Source organism: Haliotis rufescens, unplaced genomic scaffold, assembly GCF_023055435.1.
Source record: "Haliotis rufescens isolate VD_foot unplaced genomic scaffold, xgHalRufe1.0.p SCAF_14, whole genome shotgun sequence".
Classification (NCBI taxonomy): domain Eukaryota; kingdom Metazoa; phylum Mollusca; class Gastropoda; order Lepetellida; family Haliotidae; genus Haliotis; species Haliotis rufescens.
In genome coordinates this window covers 1016339-1039983 of record NW_025963824.1, presented here as the reverse complement: position 1 = coordinate 1039983, position 23645 = coordinate 1016339, and the positions used below count along the sequence as shown (strand labels likewise).

At 42.3% G+C, this 23645-nt stretch overlaps 1 protein-coding gene across 9 annotated transcripts in view; it reads right to left on the bottom strand.

The window, feature by feature from the left end:
- Nucleotides 1–23645, bottom strand: part of LOC124128861 — a 303995-nt gene that overhangs the window by 137212 nt on the left and 143138 nt on the right. For 3 of the 9 annotated variants that reach the window (XM_048395618.1, XM_048395620.1, XM_048395619.1), the window contains exon 2: nt 15086–15176. Coding sequence is in view for 1 of the 9 variants with exons in the window: in XM_048395620.1 (XP_048251577.1) it covers nt 15086–15176 (91 nt within the window). In the remaining 8 variants the exon portion in view is untranslated. Of the gene's footprint in view, nt 1–15085; nt 15177–18644; nt 18749–20296; nt 20485–21441; nt 21541–23645 lie in introns of those variants that run through there. The other 6 variants (XR_007220671.1, XM_048395617.1, XR_007220675.1 and 3 more) reach the window with 4 other exon arrangements.

The following is a 23645-nucleotide window of genomic DNA, read 5'->3' as shown; positions in this document are numbered from 1 at the left end:
TTAAAGATAAGGCCGTTGCCGACGCATTAGGTAACAGATTCTATGTTCCCCTAGACTTTGAATTACTAGATTCCCACATGCCCTTTTATCAAGCATCCCTAGGCGATAGGTTAGAATACGAACTCACTTTTAATGACTACGGTAGAGTAATCAGATCTGCTAATGAAGATGCTAGATATTCCATTGACAATATATCGCTGGAGTACGATATGATAACGGATCCCGAATTAGCCAGACAAATTCGTAACCAGTATACGGGAAGTTTAGCCATTTTGTACGATCGCGTGCTGCGACACCGAAAGATCACGAGGGACAAAAAAGATACGATGTGGAATATCAATCTAAACGTTCCCACGAGGTCGTTGAAGGGTATTTTAATGTTGTTCGAGGACCCCTCCGATGCGTTTAAAAGAAATACCGAGAAGTTCTACAATCCCAAGATTACAAAAGTAGAATTGACTATCGAGGGCGTTCCTAATCAACTATATAGCCAAGGAATGCTAGCGTATCACCAGTGGGATGAGATTAAAAAACTTCCTTCTATAAAACGTTCTCCGGAAGTTAACGCGGTCGTGAAAGATCTGTCTCTCGGGAGTGTATCTATAGGTGAATACCTCACCACGAAGTACTCGCTATGGCTCGACATGCGAACAACGGACGATGATCAATTACACGGCAGTGGGAGGAGAATAGAAAATGCTAGCGAGGGTGCCACCATACAGATAACGAAGCTTCAGGAAGCAGCTGGTAAATTAAACATATATTTGTACGTGATTATGGATGCGCAACTTAATATACAGAATGGGAGATTCGTGCAAGCAATCTATTGATAATCTTTTACCTAAAGATCCGCACTGCGCTATCATATGCAGGCAAACGGGCTGCGGAAAAACAGCCTTTATTCTAGATATTTTAGAAAGTCATTATCGGGACGTTTTCGATCATATCATTATTCTGTGCCTGACTATAAGCGTTAATAAAACCTACCTATCCAGAGATTGGGTAATGAATGACGACGGGGTACACAGAGTCGATCCGGGCGATCGATTACAAGACTGCCTCCGAGTATGTCACGAAAATCACAAAGGAGAATCGACCCTTTTCGTAATAGACGACTGCAGCGCGAGTAAAGAACTCACAAAAAAGAAAGATATGCTTTCGTATTTAGCATTCTCCGGTCGGCATACTCAACATAGCGTTTGGGTACTTACTCAAAAATACAACTCTGTCCTGAAAGATCTCAGAGAGCAGACCAAATGGGTAGCACTGTTTCATTGCAAAGACCGAGATTCATTCGAGGAATGTTTACGCGAAAATGATGTCATTTATACCAAGGGCGAACGAGATAAAGTCAGAAAAGTGTTAGCGGCAACGAAGCACTGTAAACTCGTATTAAAAACCGATCAACCAGCTGCTTATGCAATTGCTTAGCAAAATGTAGCAAATTGTAGCAAAATTATAGCAAAATGTAGCAAAATGTAGCAAAATGTAGCAAAATGTAGCAAATTGAACATTAGTGGTTAATATTACATAAAATGTGGTTCGAAATCCTCATTCTTTCACAACAGTTCATTATTACGGGTTGTATTGGATATGTCATATTATATTATGTTAGACTTAAATATCTCCTTAGGTATTACATTATGGAATGCGACGAACTCATCGAACAAATGCTCAAAGAATCTGATGCTGATCAACATACACATCAACATGCGGATCAAAATGTAGATAAATCTTTAGATAAACATAGAGAAAGACTCGCGGCTTTGGTAGCCGGTGGAAAATGTTCCCAATATTTGGGGGAAAATTATACCATCGAAAAAATTGATAACATGACCGACGAAGAGATTAAAAAAATGTACACGCGTTACGAGTCTAGACTGGGAGCTACCATGACTAAAACGATAGGGTCTTCTATATTACAACTATACACAGCCGTAGCTAGTACGTTTCTCCCCATCCCAGCAGAACATCGCCTGTATTTATGCGAATCTCTAGAGAAAGACCCATTCATCGAACACGCTATAAGCGCGGTGAGCTGTGAGTTTTATCATAGATTCGGAATGTACTTAGCTCCGCTCACCACCGCTTTAATAACGGCTAGGTATTGTCAATTTAAACATACGTGCCCACTTAATAATATAAATGGAGACACAATCACAACAGGTGACACCACAACAGATTGTGAACGAGGAACCACAACAGATTGTGGAACAACAAGTGAACACACAACAACTGAATGAGGAACCACCACCAGCGATTGCACCACATGTGAATACAAAAAAACAACCCAGAGTGACAAAGAATCCTTTGAAAATAGCCGCAGGAAGAAAGGGTGGGCTGGCGCGCAAAGCGAAATTAATAAATAATTCAAATCCGATTAAAACATGGACACTAGTAGGAGTTGCTGGTATAGCGGTTGTATGGTTCTTTTATAAGACCGGAGAAGATAAAACATCACCCCCGCCGCAACAACAAGTTCAATTAGAGGTTAGTCCTCATATAATGCTATAAGAAGCATGACTACTCCAGCTACAGACGGTAAAATGTTGGTAAACGCGACGTATCATTCAGCGGTGGTCACCGGCTTGGCCATTGGCTATGCCCGTATGGCTAAAATGATTACTAAAGCCACACCTCCCAAGCTAGATTTTAATAGTTTTGACATACCAATGATGGTTTTGGATATTGGATTAGCTATGGCAACGAAGGATATGCTCATCAAACAAGGGCTTATCCCTGAAGACATAATGAAGTAATTAATTAAACATTTGAATATTTAATATTATTAAACATGGCAACAATTGCGATGATGGTCGGTGGAGCTGTTGTTAATGCTCTAGCTTTTTCGGGGAGTAATTTTTTATTTTCTAGTATGAGGGAATCAAACGCTAAAGAAGTTGAAGAGGAGCGTAAACGACATAATGAAGCTTTAGAACAATACCAAGCAGCTCAGTTACAATATACACAGCAGAGAATGAAGAGATTAGACTTTATTCATGAACAACTGATTAAGGAAGGACATTCAATTCAAACGTTTAAGGATGTTGAATCTGCCATGCACGAATACTTCCTCGTTTATGGGAAAAAACTAGACCCAATACTGAGACCAACAATGAGTCAGTTTTATACACCGTCAGAGGCTCAAAAAAAACGCGAGGTCGCATTTATGATTATTGGATTGACTGGTGTATTGATTTTCAGCTATACCATGCATAAGTCAGAGTGACAGCTGTGGCTATGACCTAGTTTAGAGCGATCTATAAATAGCGTTGGCTGACTGCCTAATCAATAGTGTAGATGTGTTTTACCTTTTAGACAAATGATATGATATGTGTATAACCACCATGAATCTATGCAAATATACACTCATGGGGAAATCTATTCAATGTCAGAAGCCATCGGTGGGTATTTACTGTGGCACTCACGCTTATAACATCAGAAAGGGTTTTAAAAATTACGTTTGTTCTGTATGTGGGATTGTAGTCAAATGTAGTTACAGTTTATGTAAGAGTCACGGTGCTGATAAGGTCAGGAAGCAGATTAGTTATGCTAGGAAGAGAGATTACATCAATGAGAGGAATAGGTTGGGGAGAATACGTATTTATATATGAAAAACAACCATTTAGACAAATGAATCATTTTGTATATACCATTCAACCATAATGTTTTTTGTCAGAGAATTAAAAGCTATGGCAAAGCAAAGTGGACTGCGTGGATATTCTCGTATGAGAAAAGCTGAATTGATGGATTTACTCGGTTTGGAATACAACAGACCCGAGACTGTTAGAGAACTCAAAGTTTGAGCGAGAAACAGTGGGCTGAGAGGTTATTCTCGAATGAGAAGAGCTGAATTGATCGCTTTACTAGATAATAATCAACCTAATGATGATATTCAACATAATAATGATGATGATATTCAACAACAACAACAAGAATTAATATTTGTACCCACATCCGCCGGCGTTGGTAAATATCTAAGAGGTTGGAAGATGGATATTAATTCCAACATAGATGTTAACGATATTAAGCCCATCATATCGAGTAAAATTAACGAGGAATTAGATGATTTACATAGTATAAAATACCAGCTGACGATTAAAATGACATTGAGTAAAAGTAACACAGACGATAGCACCGAATATACCGAACCATATTTCCGTAGCAATCAAGAAGTTATAACCGAATCCGATACTATAAACTCATCATTAGATACATCAATTCAGAGGATACAGGAAACTTTAGAACGCTGGACTAATAGAGGTTCAGGTTGGGGTGTGGATAAAATCGATAGTTTATATTTAGATATAGCGAATTATATGCCCTTCAAAGGTGGATCTTATATAGATTTACCCCCGTATTATAAGAAGAAAAAAGCCATAATTAACGTAAAAAATAAATCCGATGACTGTTTAAGAATGATGATAAGATCTGCATTGTTCCCCGTAGATAAGCATCCGGATAGACCTTCTAGCTATCCTCAAAACGATGGACTCAACTTCGATGGTATAGACGAACCTACACCAATATCACAAATTGATAAGGTGGAAAAGCAAAATAATTTAGCTATAAATGTTTTCGGACATTCTAAAGGAATTGTTGTACACAGGATAAGCTCCGCTCCGGAAAATATCCCCAGAATCAATTCATTTCTGATCGAAAAAGATGGTAAATATCATTATACGTGGATAAAGAGTTTAAACAGGCTATTATACGATCAAACAAAACATAAAGAAAAGAAATATTTCTGCGAAAGATGCCTGCATGGGTACAGCAGACAAGATCTATTAGAAGCGCATAAAGAAGACTGTAGAGGTGTTGGACAGAATGCTATCAGGATCGATATGCCTAAAGAGGGAAAAAATATATTAAAATTTGAACATTATTGTAATCAAATGCCAGTACCGTACGTAATTTACGCCGACTTCGAAGCGCTTATCAAACCCATAGAAAATACTGAACGCAATAATCAAGATAGTAGTTTTACGTACAAAACTCAAGAACATATTCCTTGTGGGTTTGGATATGTAGTTGTAAGGTATGATGGGAAAACAAACACTCCCGTGATTTACAGAGGTCCCGATGCAGCGGGAAAGTTCCTAGAATATCTAGAAAATGAAGAGAGAATAATCAGGGAAACATTATCTTGTAAGATACCCATGCGTATGACGAGGGATGATTGGAGGGTCCATAAGAAGTCACCGAGTTGTCACGTTTGTAATAAACCCCTGGATGGGGATTCCGTAAGAGATCATTGTCACGTCACGGGTAATTATCGGGGAGCCGCTCATAACGAGTGTAACTTGAAACTAAAAATGAATGCTCAAACAATACCCATCCCCGTTGTGTTTCATAACCTTAGGGGATACGATTCACATCTCATTATGCAAGCTATCTCAAAGACCGACGGCGGTTTAACGTGCATTCCTAATAATATGGAAAAATACATATCGTTCTCGTTGACTAAACCTATACATTATAGGGACAAGGATGGGAAATCTAGAACAAAGCAAAGTAATGGGCTTAGATTCATAGACTCCGTACAGTTTCTGTTATCTTCCCTGGACAATTTAGCTAATGCGAACAATCCCGATGACTTCGCGATAACAAATAAATATACCGATAAGATAACTCGTCATTTGTTGCTGAGAAAAGGTGTATATCCTTACGAATATATGGATAATTGGTCTAGATTCGAAGAAACTGAATTACCACCCCTCGAATCATTCTATAGTAACTTAACAGAATCTAGAATAACAGATGCCGATTATGAACACGCTCTGACAGTCTGGGATAAATTAGGTTGTAAGAATTTAGGCGATTATCACGATCTGTACTTAAAAACCGATGTACTGTTACTCGCCGATATATTCGAGATATTTAGAAAGACATGTTTCAAACAATACGGCTTGGACCCGGCATGGTACTATTCCAGTCCCGGACTATCGTGGGATGCATTGTTGAAGAAGACAGGCGTAGAAGTAAAACTACTTACAGATTACGATATGCACTTGTTTATTGAGAAAGGATTAAGAGGTGGTATATCGATGGCAGCTAAAAGGTATTCTAAGGCTAATAATAAATTAGTGGAAGGATACGATCCGAGTAAACCCGACACGCACATATTATATCTCGACGCTAACAATTTGTACGGATGGGCTATGAGTCAACCTTTACCCACGGGTGGTTTTGAATGGGTCAATGATATTGAAGTTAATGATATCGATAATAATGCGAATAAAGGGTACATACTAGAAGTTGACTTGGAATATCCAAGTTCGTTACATAAAGATCATAACAGTTATCCGCTAGCTCCCGAAAGATTAATGGTTAATAAAGACTGGATGTCGGAATATCAACGCTCCTTGATGGGTAATAGTAGGTTAGCTAACGTAGAAAAACTCGTACCAAATTTGATGGATAAGACAAAATATATAGTTCACTACAGAAATCTCCAGTTGTATCTATCGTTAGGTATGAAACTTAAGAAAATACACAGAGTTCTAAAGTTCGATCAAAGCCCTTGGATGGAGCCCTATATAAGGTTGAACACAGATTTAAGAAAGATAGCTACCAGCGATTTCGAAAAGAATCTATATAAGCTCATGAATAACTCGGTATTTGGTAAAACCATGGAGAATCTAAGGAAGCGTGTTGATGTTAAATTAGTCAGATCTAATGAGGAAGAAAGACTCAGGAAACTTATAGCCAGTCCGGCTTTTAACAGAAGCAAGATATTCGATAACGACTTAGCCGCGTTGCATATGCAGAAGAGTAATATAAAATTCAACAGACCGGTGTACGTCGGTATGAGTATTCTCGACTTGTCAAAACACTTAATGTATGACTTTTATTACAACGAACTTAAGAAGCAATACGGCGATAGATGCGAGGTGTTATATACCGACACAGATTCTTTGTTGATGGAAATACAAACCGAGGATGTGTATAAAGATATGGCAGAAAAAATAGATATGTACGACACGAGCGATTACCCTAAAGATAATCCACTGCACAGCGTTGTAAATAAAAAGGTGTTAGGTAAGATGAAGGATGAATGTGCTGGGACCCCTATAGCGGAGTATGTAGGATTAAGACCTAAGATGTATTCTATAAAGAAGTCCGATAATGGGGAGATAAGAAAAGCTAAGGGTGTTAAGAAGTATGTTGTAAAAAAGCATATCAAACACGAACAGTATAAAGAATCATTATTTAACGGTAGAACGTTCAAACACGAGATGAACTCTTTAAGAAGTTACGATCATAGGATATATGGATTAAGAATGAACAAGACATCATTATCCCCCTTAGATACAAAGAGATGGATTGATAATGATGGTGTAACTACCTACGCTTATGGTTATGGTGGTAATACCGTACCGTCGGGAACTATGAACAACTCTTCTCGTACAAATGCCCTACCCGGTCCATCTTGAAGATAATAAAGAATAGGCTCTCCTTCTTTCGAAACCAATCTACTAATGTTATACGTCTTAAGGGACCATATTGGATCGGTTGCGCGACGTAGGCCTCCTTCGAGTTCACCGGCCTGGTATAAATATCTTACCCTTACTCTGTCCGGAAGTTTTCGTTCTTTGCCTCTTCTCGGTGCTAAAGATTCGGAAGTCACGGCTTACATTTTAATAGCATCGGATGGTTTCTTCCCTATTAATCTCGTCACTTCATTATTCAGCGATGATACAACGGCTGATAATCGTGTCACCCATTCGGTTGATCTCAATCGCTCGGATTTCATTTCAATCCCATACTGATAGCCAAACAAACGTTCCGCTAATGTCCTGTTAAATCTTTCGACGATAGCTTGACTGCGGTGGGCCTCTCTTTCACCACGGACGATTTTGACATCGTTCTTTGTTAACAGTTTAGTTACCGATCCCATAAACTCGCGACCGGGATCTACTTGAAATAGCTTAGGCCATTTTAGCGGTCCGCGTTTATATATGCGACTCAGTGCATTAGCTACCTCTGTTGATTCTTTCGATGTTAATGGCTCAGCCTCTTTGTATCGACTAGCCACATCCACTACTGTTAAAGCGTATTTATACGTTTTGCGTTTTACCTTATCGTGGGGAAGAAACAAGAGGTCAGCCTGATGAACTTCATTCGTTGTAAAAATATCAAACTTCTTCCTCGGTATATAACGTGGTGCCGGTAAATATATTTGCCACATCGCTTGTTTCTTTAACCAATCCTTTGCCACATCTTTAGATACCTTAGCCGTGGTGGCTAATTTTTTTATTGCTCCTACACCTTTCCAATATCCTCGTGGGCTATAGTAAATTTTATCCATTATTAATTAATATTGATGTTTCGTTTAATACAACTCATGACTATCGTTGAATCGCATAATCATTTTGGCATAAAAAATCCCCCCTGTAGTAGCAGTATAGGTAATAAATCTGGCTCCAGTGGAAGTGGTCCAGAACCCCCATTACCTATAAAAATTTATATCATTGGCTCCGGGTGGTGGTAAGCTAGAGTCGATTTAACTTAATCTCATGACTATCATTAAATCGCATAATCATTTTGGCATAAAAAATTCCTCCTGTAGTAGCAGTATAGGTATATGAATCCTGCTCCAGTGGAAGTGAGCCAGAACCCCCATTACCTATACTACTGTCAGTGATTGGGAGTGATGGGTCAGTGAATGGGCATGGTGGGTCAGTGATGGGGAAGTGATGGGTTAGTGATGGGGAGTGGTGGGTCAGTGATGGGGAATGGTGGGTCAATGATTGGGAGTGGTGGGTCAGTGATGAGGAGTGGTGGGTCAGTGATGGAGAGTGGTGGGCCAGTGAAAGGGAGTGGTGGGTCAGTGATGGGGGATGGTGGGTCAATGATGGGAAGTGGTGGGTGAGTGATGGGGAGTGGTGGGTCAGTAATGGGGAGTGGTGGGTCAGTGATAGGGAGTGGTGGGTCAGTGATGGGGGTGGTGGGTCAGTGATGGGAAGAAATGGGTGAGTGATTGGGATTGGTGGGTCAGTGATTGGGAGTGGTGGGTCAGTAATGGGGAGTGGTGGGTCAGTGATAGGGAGCGGTGAGTCAGTCATGGGGAGTGGTGGGTCAGTCATGGGGAGTGGTGGGTCAGTGATGAGGAGTGGTTGGTCAGTGATGGAGAGTGGTGGGTCAGTCATGGGGAGTGGTGGGTCAGTCATGGGGAGTGGCGAGTCAGTCATGGGGAGTGGTGGGTCAGTGATGAGGAGTGGTTGGTCAGTCATGGAGAGTGGTGGGTCAGTCATGGGGAGTGGTGGGTCAGTCATGGGGAGTGGCGAGTCAGTCATGGGGAGTGGTGGGTCAGTGATGAGGAGTGGTGGGTCAGTGATGGGCCAGTGATAGGGAGTGGTGGGCCAGTGATAGGGAGTGATGGGTTAGTGATGGGGAGTGGTGAGTCAGTCATGTGGAGTGGTGGGTCAGTGATTGGAAGTGGTGGGTCAGTGATTGGGAGTGGTGGGTCAGTGATGGACTGAGAATACTTCCAACCAAATGTCAGTGATGGGGAGTGATGGGGAGTTGTGGGTCAGTGGAGGGTCAGGGATGGGGAGTGGTGGGTCAGTAATGGGGAGTAGTGGTCAGTGATGGGGAGTTGTGGGTCAGTGATTGGGAGTAGTGGGTCAGTGATGGGGAGTGGTGGGCCATTGATGGGGAGTGGTGGGTCAGTGATAGGGAGTGGTGGGTCAGTGATGGGAAGAAGTGGGTCAGTGATTGGGAGTGATGGGTCAGTGATTGGGCGTGGTGGGTCAGTGATGGGGAGTGACGCGGAGCGGTGGGTCATTGATTGGAAGTGGTGGGTCAGTGATGGACTGAGAATACTTCCAACCAAACGTCAGTGATGGGCAGTGGTGGGTCAGTGATGGGGAATCGTGGGTCAATGATGGGAAGTGGTGGGTCAGTGATCTGGAGTGGTGGGTCAGTGATGGGGGGTGGTTGGTCAGTGATGGGAAGAAGAGGGTCATAGGTCAGTGATTGGGAGTGATGGGTCAGTGAATGGGCATGGTGGGTCAGTGATGGGGAAGTGATGGGTTAGTGATGGGGAGTGGTGGGTCAGTGATGGGGAATGGTGGGTCAATGATTGGAAGTGGTGGGTCAGTGATTGGGAGTGGTGGGTCAGTGATGGGGAGAGGTGGGTCAGTGATGAGGAGTGGTGGGTCAGTGATGGAGAGCGGTGGGTCAGTGATAGGGAGCGGTGGGTCAGTGATGGAGAGTGGTGAGCCAGTCATGGGGAGTGGTGGGTTAGTGAATGGGCATGGTGGGTCAGTGATGGGGAGTGGTGGGCCAGTCATGGGGAGTGGTGGGCCAGTGATGGAGAGTGGTGGGCCAGTCATGGGGAGTGGTGGGTTAGTGAATGGGCATGGTGGGTCAGTGATGGGGAGTGGTGGGCCAGTCATGGGGAGTGGTGGGTCAGTGATGAGGAGTGGTGGGTCAGTGATGGAGAGTGGTGGGCCAGTGAAAGGGAGTGGTGGGTCAGTGATTGGGGATGGTGGGTCAATGATAGGAAGTGGTGGGTCAGTGATGGGGAGTGGTGGGTCAGTGATGGGGGTGGTGGGTCAGTGATGGGAAGAAGTGGGTCAGTGATTGGGAGTGGTCGGTCAGAGATGAGGAGTGGTGGGTCAGTAATGGGGAGTGGTGGGTCAGTGATAGGGAGTGGTGGGTCAGTGATAGGGAGTGGTGAGTCAGTCATGGGGAGTGGTTGGTCAGTCATGGGGAGTGGTGGGTCAGTGATGAGGAGTGGTTGGTCAGTCATGGAGAGTGGTGGGTTAGTAATGGGGAGCGGCGAGTCAGTCATGGGGAGTGGTGGGTCAGTGATGAGGAGTGGTGGGTCAGTGATGGGCCAGTGATAGGGAGTGGTGGGCCAGTGATAGGGAGTGGTGGGTCAGTGATGGGGAGTGGTGAGTCAGTCATGTGGAGTGGTGGGTCAGTGATTGGAAGACGTGGGTCAGTGATTGGGAGTGGTGGGTCAGTGATGGACTGAGAATACTTCCAACCAAATGTCAGTGATGGGTAGTGATGGGGAGTTGTGGGTCAGTGGAGGGTCAGGGATGGGGAGTGGTGGGTCAGTAATGGGGAGTAGTGGGTCAGTGATGGGGAGTTGTGGGTCAGTGATTGGGAGTAGTGGGTCAGTGATGGGGAGTAGTGGGTCAGTGATGGGGAGTGGTGGGTCAGTGATGGGGAGTGGTGGGCCATTGATGGGGAGTGGTGGGTCAGTGATGGGGAGTGGTGGGTCAGTGATGGGGAGTGGTGGGTCAGTGATGGGGAGTGGTGGGTCAGTGATGGGGAGTGGTGGGTCATTGATGGGGAGTGGTGGGTCAGTGATGGGGAGTGATGGGTCTTTGATGGGGAGTGGTGGGTCAGTGATGGGGAGTGGTGGGCCATTGATGGGGAGTGGTGGGTCAGTGATGGGGAGTGATGGGTCATTGATGGGGAGTGGTGGGTCAGTGATGGGGAGTGGTGGGTCAGTGATGGGGAGTGGTGGGTCAGTGATGGGGAGTGGTGGGTCAGTGATGGGGAGTGGTGGGTCATTGATGGGGAGCGGTGGGTCAGTGATGGGGAGTGGTTGGTCAGTGATGGGGAGTGGTGGGTCAGTGATGGGGAGTGGTGGGTCAGTGATGGGGAGTGGTGGGTCAGTGATGGGGAGTGGTGGGTCAGTGATGGGGAGTGGTTGGTCAGTCATGGGGAGTAGTGGGTCAGTGATGGGGAGTGGTGGGCCATTGATGGGGAGTGGTGGGTCAGTGATGGGGAGTGGTGGGTCAGTGATGGTGAGTAGTGGGTCAGTGATGAGGAGTGGTGGTCAGTGATGGCGAGTAGTGGGTCAGTGATGGTGAGTAGTGGGTCAGTGATGGGGAGTGGTTGGTCAGTGATGGTGAGTAGTGGGTCATTGATGGGGAGTGGTGGGCCAGTGATGGGGAGTGGTGGGCCAATGATGGGGAGTGGTTGGTCAGTGATGGGGAGTCGTGGGTCAATGATGGAGAGTGGTGGGCCAGTGATGGGGAGTGGTTATCAGAGGTTCATTCAGACCACATAGATCATTCGGACCACTTGGATCATTCAGACCACAGAGGATCTTTCAGACCACAGAGGATCATGCACACCACAGTGGATCATTCAGGCCAAAGAGGATCATTCACACTACAGAGGATCATTCGTACTACAGAGGATCATTCACACCACAGAGGATCATTCACACCACATATGATAATTCACACCACAGAGGATCATTCACACTACAGAGGATGATTCACACCATATAGGATTATTCAGCCCACAGAGGATCATTCACACTAAAGAGGATCATTCAAACAACATTTGAATAATTCACACTACAGAGGACTCTTCACACTATAAAGGGATAATTCACACCAGAAGATCTTCCACACCACATATGATAATTCACACCACAGAGGATCATTCTAACCACAGAGGATCATTCACACTACAGAGTATCATTCGCACCTCAGAGAATCATTCGCACCACAAATGATCATTCACACCACAGAGGATCATTCACACTACAGAGGATCATTCATATTACAGAGGATCATTCAGACCACAGTGGGTCATTCAGACCACAGGGGATCATTCACACCACAGAGAATCATTCAGACCACAGAGGATCATTCATACTACAGAGGATCATCCACACTACAGAGGATCATTCAGACCACAGAGGATCATTCACACACCAGAGGATCATACATGACAGAGGATCATTCAGACCACAGAGGATCATTCACACTACAGAGGATCATACAGACCACAGAGGATCATTCACACTACAGAGGATCATTCACACTACAGAGGATCATTCGCACGACAGAGGATCATTCACACGACAGAGGATCATTCACACCACAGAGGATCATTCACACCACAGAGGATCATTCACGCTACAGAGATTCATTCACACCACAGAGGATCATTCAGACCACAGAGGATCATTCACACTATAGAGGATCATTCTTACTACAGAGGATCATTCACGTTACAGAGATTCATTCACATCACAGAGATCCATTCAGACCACAGGGATCATTCATACTACAGAGGATCATTCACACTACAGAGGATCATTCAGACCACAGTGGATCATTCACACTAGAGAGGATCATTCAGACCACAGAGGATCATTCACACTACAGAGGATCATTCAGACCACAGAGGATCATTCACACTACAGAGGATCATTCACACGACAGAGGATCATTCATACTACAGAGGATCATTCAGGCTACAGAGATTCATTCACACCGCAGAGATCCATTCAGACCACAGAGGATCATTCATACTACAGAGGATCATTCACACTACAGAGGATCATTCAGACCACAGAGGATCATTCACACTACAGAGGATCATTCACACAACAGAGGATCATTCAGACCACAGAGGATCATTGACACTACAGAGGATCATTCAGACCACAGAGGATCATTCACACTACAGAGGATCATTCAGACCACAGAGGATCATTCACACTACAGAGGATCATTCACACAACAGAGGATCATTCAGACCACAGAGGATCATTCACACGACAGAGGATCATTCAGACCACAGAGGATCATTCACACTACAGAGGATCATTCACACGACAGAGGATCATTCGCACGACAGAGGATCATTCACACAACAGAGAATCATTAGCACGACAGAGGATCATTCACACTACAGAGGATCATTCATGCTACAGAGATTCATTCAGACCACAGAGGATCATTCACACTACAGAGGATCATTCAGACCACAGAGGATCATTCACACTACAGAGGATCATTGACACTACAGAGGATCATTCGCACGACAGAGGATCTTTCACACGACAGAGGATCATTCGCACGACAGAGGATCATTCACACTACAGAGGATCATTCACACGACAGAGGATCATTCACACCACAGAGATCCATTCAGACCACAGAGGATCATTCACACTACAGAGGATCATTCAGACCACAGAGGATCATTCACACTACAGAGGATCATTCGCACAACAGAGGATCATTCAGACCACAGAGGATCATTCACGCTACAGAGATTCATTCACACCACAGAGGATCATTCATACTGCAGAGGATCATTCACACTACAGAGGATCATTCAGACCACAGAGGATCATTCACACTACAGAGGATCATTCACACGACAGAGGATCATTCGCACGACAGAGGATCATTCACACTACAGAGGATCATTCACACGACAGAGGATCATTCGCACGACAGAGGATCATTCACACTACAGAGGATCATTCACACGACAGAGGATCATTCACACCACAGAGGATCATTCACGCTACAGAGATTCATTCACACCACAGAGATCCATTCAGACCACAGAGGATCATTCACACCAGAGAGGATGATTCACACTACAGAGGATCATTCAATCACTTGTAACAGAATACATAATCACGAGGTACTTTACCTTCAATGTCAAATTACAGAACTATCCATCTACCCAAAGAGAATACTTGATACTATCAATAGATGCCAACATGATAGAAACACACGTTGTGACAAGGGAAATCCTACAAAACAAATATGTTGCCAGCGAAATCAATGACTATGTTGACAGACAGCTAGCCTACGTTATTAAATCTGTCAATACACTTAGCTGACAATGAATAGTTTTACCACTCAATAACATGCTTGTTTGTTACAATATCCAAATATGAATCAAGAACAATCTTTTTATTTTTTCTATTTTTAACTTTAAGAATAGAGACAGGTTGAATGGTTTAAACCACTTAAATAACTTGCATCAGAGCATTTCAGAATAATCATTTTATTCAATCTGAGTTGTTTCATTTTATGGTACGTAATTCTTTCGCCAGAATCCCAGATATCAGAAATTGAATACACTTACAGCTCATCTTAACAACTCATTTAGAATATCTTCACAAACATTTTCGTGTACAAGTCTTTACAAAAACTTTGCTGTTGGATTATTTCTTTAGGTTCACACTAAACTTTTCAAACAATCATCCAGGCCTACAATAAGCATCACATCTGTCTTCATCGATGACCATATTCATCACTGTCCAATGGTGAACTGTGACATAAGCCATAATTACCTGGCGATGCCTCCCCTTGTCGGACAAGAAATGTTCATTTGGCATAGCCTGGCGACAGCACCCATTCCTTTTAGGCATTTCTGAATACCATCTGAAAATAACAAAACCATCACATGACTAGAGGACCTAGACCAATCTCTGAAATAAACTTGGTAAATCATCTCAATTAAGAAATGATGAAAAGGAGCCCAAAGACTCTTCATTTCCTGATATTGCAGTAATCTAGACTTGCCCACTATTATGGACAGACATGAATAGAGGACCATGAAAGTCACACAGGTTTGAAACAGTGACTGTTCCAACTTGGAAATCTCTGCCTGCTGCCAAACATTTGTAGTGTAGATGGTCCCAAGCCATGACCATCTTACCCTGAACAATACGACAATGGGGAGCACAGGACCACACTGAAATTGCGTAGTCAGCAAAACACAAATTAATCTTGAGAAAAACTACATTGGATTAACAAGATTACCATGGCTGAAACTCAGTTCAAAAACAGACTATGCCAAGTCTAACCTTTACCTGCCTTAGACATGTGCCAGTCATGTTTTACTCAACAAAGAGCATGCCAAAACTGGTAGTTTTATTGCAATTCATCGGTACACAGGCGCATCGTCAGCAAACTTTGCACGATACGATACCCGATACATTTATTTTGGCAGCGATTCCCATTTATCCCTGTATCCATTGTCCATGATGAATAAGCAAGTACAAACTATTTTTTAAATTCCTTATAACTTTTTGGCCGTCCTACGGATACGAAACAATAACAAAACTGACCAGCTTTTCCTTGCCGACTGTCATAGTACAATACATAAACTGTTTGTTTCTTATCCTATTCTCATACAGAATGGTTGGCTTGATTCATTGTCATGTTTGATGGGAATTAGTCAGTTGTCCTTCTATGAAACTGTATTCCCAGTCTAATGACTGGGATTTCCTCATAAAATGTCATAGATACAGTATTGAGATACAAATCACATGGTGGCTTCTGTATTAAGATATGTATCACATCGTGTAACGCCTGTACTGCGACATCCCTACAAACTTGTCATATCTTGGATTTAAACCCCCAATATTCTTCTAATTAAAGTTGGATATGGTGTTGCGTGGTGCCGCAATCAATATTTACTGTGGTCAACAACATGAGAGAAATGAGCAAAGTTTGAACCTGAGAGTCTTGTTAATGTGAGTGAGTGAGTGAGTAGGCTTTTACCCCGCTTTTAGCAATATTCCAGCAATATCACGGAGGGGGACACCAGAAATGGGCTTCACACATTGAACCCATGTCGGGAATCGAACCTTGGTCTTCGGCGTGACGGGCGAACGCTTTAACCACTAGGCTACCCGGTGTAGACTAGGTCTTCAGCAACCCATGCTGTAAAAGGCAACTATGCTTGTCGTAAGAGGCGACTAACCAATGTCCTTGATGGTACAGAGTCTGACAACAGGCAGTAACAAATGTCCTTGATGGTACAGAGTCTGACAACAGGCAGTAACCAATGTCCTTGATGGTACAGAGTCTGACAACAGGTAGGAACAGATGTCCTTGATGGTACAGAGTCTGACAACAGGCAGTAACCAATGTCCATGATGGTACAGAGTCTGACAACAGGCAGTAACCAATGTCCTTGAAAGTACAGAGTCTGACAACAGACAGGAACATATGTCCTTGATGGTACAGAGTCTGACAACAGGCAGGAATAGATGTCCTTGATGGTACAGAGACTGAGAACAGGCAGGAACAGATGTCCATGATGGTACAGAGTCTGACAACAGGCAGTAACAAATGTCCTTGATGGTACAGAGTCTGACAACAGACAGGAACATATGTCCTTGATGGTACAGAGTCTGACAACAGGCAGGAATAGATGTCCTTGATGGTACAGAGACTGACAACAGGCAGTAACCAATGTCCTTGATGGTACAGAGTCTGACAACAGGTAGGAACAGATGTCCTTGATGGTACAGAGTCTGACAACAGGCAGTAACCAATGTCCTTGATGGTACAGAGTCTGACAACAGGCAGTAACCAATGTCCTTGATGGTACAGAGTCTGACAACAGGTAGGAACAGATGTCCTTGATGGTACAGAGTCTGACAACAGGCAGTAACCAATGTCCTTGATGGTACAGGGTCTGACAACAGGTAGGAAAACATGTCCTTGATGGTACAGAGTCTGACAACAGGCAGGAACAGATGTCCATGATGGTACAGAGTCTGACAACAGGCAGTAGCAAATGTCCTTGATGGTACAGAGTCTGACAACAGGTAGGAAAACATGTCCTTGATGGTACAGAGTCTGACAACAGGCAGGAATAGATGTCCTTGATGGTACAGAGACTGAGAACAGGCAGGAACAGATGTCCATGATGGTATAGAGTCTGAAAACAGGAAGGAGCAGATGTCCTTGATGGTACAGAGTCTGACAACAGGCAGGAACACATATCCTTGATGGTACAGAGTCTGACAACAGGCAGGAACAGATGTCCATGATGGTACAGAATCTGACAACAGGCAGGAACAGATGTCTATGATGGTACAGAGTCTGACAACAGACAGGAACAAATGTCCTTGATGGTACAGAGTCTGACAACAGGCAGGAACACATATCCTTGATGGTACATAGTCTGACAACAGGCAGGAACAGATGTCTATGATGGTACAGAGTCTGACAACAGACAGGAACAAATGTCCTTGATGGTACAGAGTCTGACAACAGACAGGAACACATATCCTTGATGGTACAGAGTCTGACAACAGGCAGGAACACATATCCATGATGGTACAGAGTCTGACAACAGGAAGGAACAGATATCTATGATGGTACAGAGTCTGACAACAGGCAGGAACACATATCCTTGATGGTACAGAGTCTGACAACAGGCAGGAACAGATGTCCTTGATGGTACAGAGTCTGACAACAGGCAGGAACACATATCCTTGATGGTACAGAGTCTGACAACAGGCAGGAACAAATGTCTATGATGGTACAGAGTCTGACAACAGACAGGAACAAATGTCCTTGATGGTACAGAGTCTGACAACAGACAGGAACACATATCCTTGATGGTACAGAGTCTGACAACAGGCAGGAACAGATGTTTTTGATGGTACAGAGCCTGACAACAGGCAGGAACAAATGTCCTTGATGGTACAGAGTCTGACAACAGGCAGGAACAGATGTCCTTGATGGTACAGAGTCTGACAACAGGCAGGAACACATATCCTTGATGGTACAGGTTACACACTTCCAAATGTTTTCCCATAGACTTCTGTAGTAACGTTAAACTTTTGTTAAAAATAACTAAGCATTCAACAGCTTTAACCTGTACGTGTGTGCACAGCTTGGCCTTAGAGTAGCAATAAAAACATAAAAAAATGACCAGCTTAGCCAGTTCCTTTTCCGAGTACAGGAAGCTAAACACACCACCCCCAGTTTCGCACCAAATGTCACCTACCTACTCATCATGTTGGAAAAGACAGTACTAAATATAGAAAAACATGGTCAGTTTTTATAACTGGATGGATGTACATTTGAAAGACATAAAAATCTTACAGAAAATCCTCCAATCACAGCCTGCAGATATCTCTCGATCTGCACTGAAGGCTCCCTACGAAAACCGCACTGTCCCAACTGGTTCTGATTTGGTGTAGTAGAACCTGTAGACAAATCAGAATACATTTGCACTTGTCAAATCTGTGATTTATGTATTGTATATATATGTAGCTTCTCAGAAAAAAAAAGTGGAAATTGGATTAAACTCTACCACTTGTTCCTATCCAGCATGTCTATATGGCACCAGAATACATAGTTTTGATGCACAGTAAGAGTTGTGAGAGTTTAAGGATGTACACTTCATCAATGTTTTACAAAAGGTATTTCTGTATTAATAAAGAAGTTTCTTCCTCCATGCACTGACCATGGGAGTTAATTCATATTTCATAAAAGAAAGGGGTCAAGGGTCAATTCTATAAATGATTCAGGCTGCATAGATCATATCACCCTAAAATATTTTTTCGACTAAAAAAATTGAACAAATCTTTAAACCTCAAAACCAGTAACAATACATATTTAAAATTGAGTAGTGGTCTGTTGTTTGCCTTCCTTTGCTGACATCATCAGAACATAGCAGAGTCTGCTACATTCATTGAATATGGTTTTGACACTGGTTTTTGATGCGATTGATATTGTTTGAGGTTGCTCGAACTTACACCAACCATTGTTTATATAGTTAAACACTCAAATGGCTGTCAGCATTTGGTAAATCATCTATGGAGGGGCTATCACAAATGTTTGTGATTTCATTTACTCCAAAAATCAAAAGTACAATCACCTACGATATAGGCTGGTGACATAAGTACACATGGAAAGGAATCAGAAAAAAAATCTCAAACTTGGACAGAGAGCATGGAATTCAGGCCAACAATAAGCAAGGGACACATTAAGCAGCTTTAAAGTCATCATATATGTAAGGCTGGATAATGAACTTTACCAGAAAGTAGGAAGTAAAGGGGTGCATTGTTGCCAGCAATCTCAAAGGCTGACCAGTGAACCACACGGCCTATTAAAGCCAAGAAATGGAAATGGACGCTCAAGTAGAAGAAAGCTCTTTGAAACCACAACATGGAAGGAAATTACACTTAACTCTATTGATTTATTTAGTTAAGACTTTAAAATACTCACAGGAAATCAAACATACTTACTGTTTAATGTTTCAAGGTGGCTAAACTTGCTAATTTCAGTTATTTGCCAGTTTCAATGAAACAAAGTTAAAAGTCCATATAATTTTGAAAAAGTACAGCTTACCCTGACATAAATGTAATTCTTTTTATTCACAATTAACAGTGTCATGCAATACCAGCTTAAAATAGTGTTTCTCTCCAATAATTTATGGGTTTATAGGGGAATGAAAGATACAATGCATTTTACTAAACAGGGGAGATAATTTAGTATTGTCGAACACTATCACATTCTTTACAGATGATTTCAGAACCATAATGTTACATTCCAAAAGAGCCAGTGGATATTATTTTCATCTAAGCAGGTTCTGGGACTGGTGTATAGCCCTTACTCTATGCACAGTGAGGCATTAAGGGAGCACTGTCAGAAATGTCTAGAGCATGAGGGTGATCTTATTACAGACTTGATAGTGAGCAACAGAGGGCCTCAAGTGGACTGGGGTTCTTAAATGTACTTAATGTACCTACATGTCCAAGTTCCACAATGTCTACAAGGTAACAGAGCGCAGCGAGGCAAAACAAGGGTTGTCGATCACACACTGCCAACACCGGACTTCGGATCAGCTTCTCTAAATGCCAAATTGGATGTGAAAACTTCTACTTCTTCTGCATGAGTGCACATATACCTCCCCAGTCAACATCAGGCATGCTAAAAGCTGAAAAAAAGTGTACAGACAATATCAAATGGCAAACCAGTTTGGATATAACAGCCAGGAGTCAGTTCTTGAGGGGACAAAATAAATATTTGAAAGTCATATGAGTGAAAAATAACTCTGTTTTAGGAAACTTAATAGAAAAATCTTTCATTCACACAAAAGCACCTAACAGAAACATATATTGGTATGCTACATTGTTTACTATAAATAAGGGAATGTGTGACATATTCTGCTGTCAGCAGTGTACATGCTTCATACTAAAGATAACGGCATTGCGTAACTTGACTGGCAAGCGATTGACACAAGGCAGAAATTGTTATGGCAGTGGTGACTTTATCCTAATTTGTTGTCAAATTCATCAGTTTCCACAAATTCAGAAGGCAGGAGGAGGGCTTGATGGACAGAGGTATCCTGGGGGGTTCGTGCTGAGTTCGACCACAATACGAAGCAACATTCATTTCCAGGCCATCCAAATGCTCCATTCAACCCAAAATGTCCCCAACTTCACTGTCATTATTTTTAAATTTGCCTCCATGGTGTATCCATGGTGAAATATAAACAGAAAAGCATGTAAATTATGAATTACTGAAATGTGCACTCACCCTACAGGTTACACACAACCAAATGTTTTCCATTGACTTCTATAGTAAAGTTATATTTCTTTTAAAAATAACTAAGAATTCAACAGCTATAACCTGTACGTGTGTGCACAGTTTGGCCTTAGAGTAGCAATAAAAACATAAAAAATGACCAGCTTAGCCAGCTCCTTTGCTAAGTAGAGGAAGCTAAACACACCACCCCCAGTTTCGCACCAAATGTCACCTACTTGAAAATAGCTATGCTCACATAAAGCACAAGTCAACTTGTTGAAAAGGTCAGCACCAAATTAAATATTAAAAAATATGGTCAGTTTTAATTACTGGATGGATGTACATTTAAAAGACATAAAAATCTTACACAATACCATCCAATCACAGCCTGCAGATGACTCTCGATCTGCACTGAAGGCTGAAAAACCACACTGTCCCAACCGGTTCTGATTTAGTGCAGTAGAACCTGTAATGACGACCAAGTCATTCATTTATAGTTGTAAGGAAATATCATATTTTGGTGTAGCAGACGCCCCTGAGCTCCATACAGTGGTGGACCATGGACTTGTGTGTGCAGAGCCTTCCATTATTCTAAGACAATGCTATAGCATTATTCAAACTAATCCTTTTTGTGTACTGAGGTGAAAACATATTTAATGAAAATATTAATTACATTATTTCGGTACTAAAATCTGATTTTGTATTTTTTTAAGGTGAGTGAATAAGCCAACTGTAACAGACAGATACAAGAGTTACCTCCCTTTCATTCAAGTAACACAAGCTCCTTCCCAGCGCGTGACACCTTCGTTACACTCTCGGTAACAGAGCTCCGGGAACGTACTATCGCTGTGAGGAGCTTTCAAGTAACAGTTAATTCTCAACACCTATCAAAGTCATTTATCCCGTAATGAGTGAATATTGTAATCTTTTTTTACATCAATGTTTCTCTTGAAGAAGTTTTTTTGCTCACAAAGTTCACACTCAAAATGATCATGAAGCCACTGTGCAACCTTATCATTTTCTGACAAACATTGAGAAATTGACAATTGTTGATATATATATAACAGAATAGGTTGATGTTACAGATTCACAATCTCTCAGTAATAAACCATTACTAAAATGAAAATTGGCACAATCAAATAAATTGACAATTTTTGATATATATATAACAGACTGTGCACTAAATAAAACACACTTATATACATTAAATAGAGCATGGGGTGTGGGTGGGGTGGGGTGGGAAGATTATTACAATCACCCTATCTGCCCCACCCCACCCCCCATGAATAATTGTTGTACAATATTTCATACAAGCACACTGTACTTTACATTAATTAAAACATAAATTGAGTTATTTGTTGTAACACATCACATCATAATTGATCCTCCTAACTGTTAAGTGTTTGATGCTACCAGACTTCATAACTACCAAGTTATAACAGATAGAAGTGGTTGGTCATTGGATTTACTTCTCAGCTTCCAGAACGCCATCAGACAACGCTCACAGTGACGTCATACCTATATGCGTACAGTAAGGGAGGTAACGCTCAAGCCATCAATACGTAACATCTCCCCTTTTAAGGGTAACCTTTAAAGTCTTGAAACATTAATGCAATACTAATGGTAAAACAAGTCTTTGTTCTTAACAGCTCAGTTGCTGAAAACCGAAAGCATATTTGAAACACTTCCCAAACTTTCAACACAATAACAGTTATGAATTGATTTCGTCCTTAGTAAGGCACACAGTTCATAACATAAAAACTAAACAGTTCTTCGTCCTTTCAAAAAGGCTTACAGTCCATAACACAATTATACTGCAAAACAGCTTTACTTTAAAGTTCTTAATTTGTAAGATAACCTCTGAATCTAGACGGTTGTTTGATCACACGACCACGAGAAGTTCTCTTCTCAGTTGTCTCACTTGACTGTCCAGTTGTCTGTGCAGGAATCTTAACTCTCTCTGTAGTTTTGCTTGATGTTTGGTCTACAGGCTTGTCAGTACAGTTCCTCATAGGAGTTTCAGCGGAAGTTCTTTCCACACAGATCTGGTTCTAACCGGTTCCTTTCAGCCATATCTGTATCCACAAACAATGGAGGAGCTTCATGAGACTTTCTCAAATGTCGTCTGTTTCTGCGCAAGTTACTGCCATCTTCTGTACGCAGTTCATACGACCTCACATCCACCTGTTGTTCTATTACAGCTTTCTTCCACTGTTTGTCGAACTTAGTAGGCTTGACTCTTACCACATCTCCCTCCTTCAGAGCAGGAAGTTCGTTGGTGCCTCTATTGAAGTAGTAAGCTTGTTTAGATTTTTTACAAGCTATCTTGTCTGACACACCATCAACGGTCTTTGGTTGTAAAAGTGTACTTGCTGTTGGGAGTTTGGTCTTTGTTCTCCTGCTAAAGAGTCGCTGTACCGGAGAAAATCCTATTCCCTCTGTTGGAACATTTCGCCAGTCCAGGAGAGCTAAGTACGGATCAGTTTGGGCATGTAGTGACTTTGTCATCAGCTTCTTAGCTATCTTCACCGCGCTTTCAACTTTCCCGTTGGATTGTGGGTAACGAGGTGA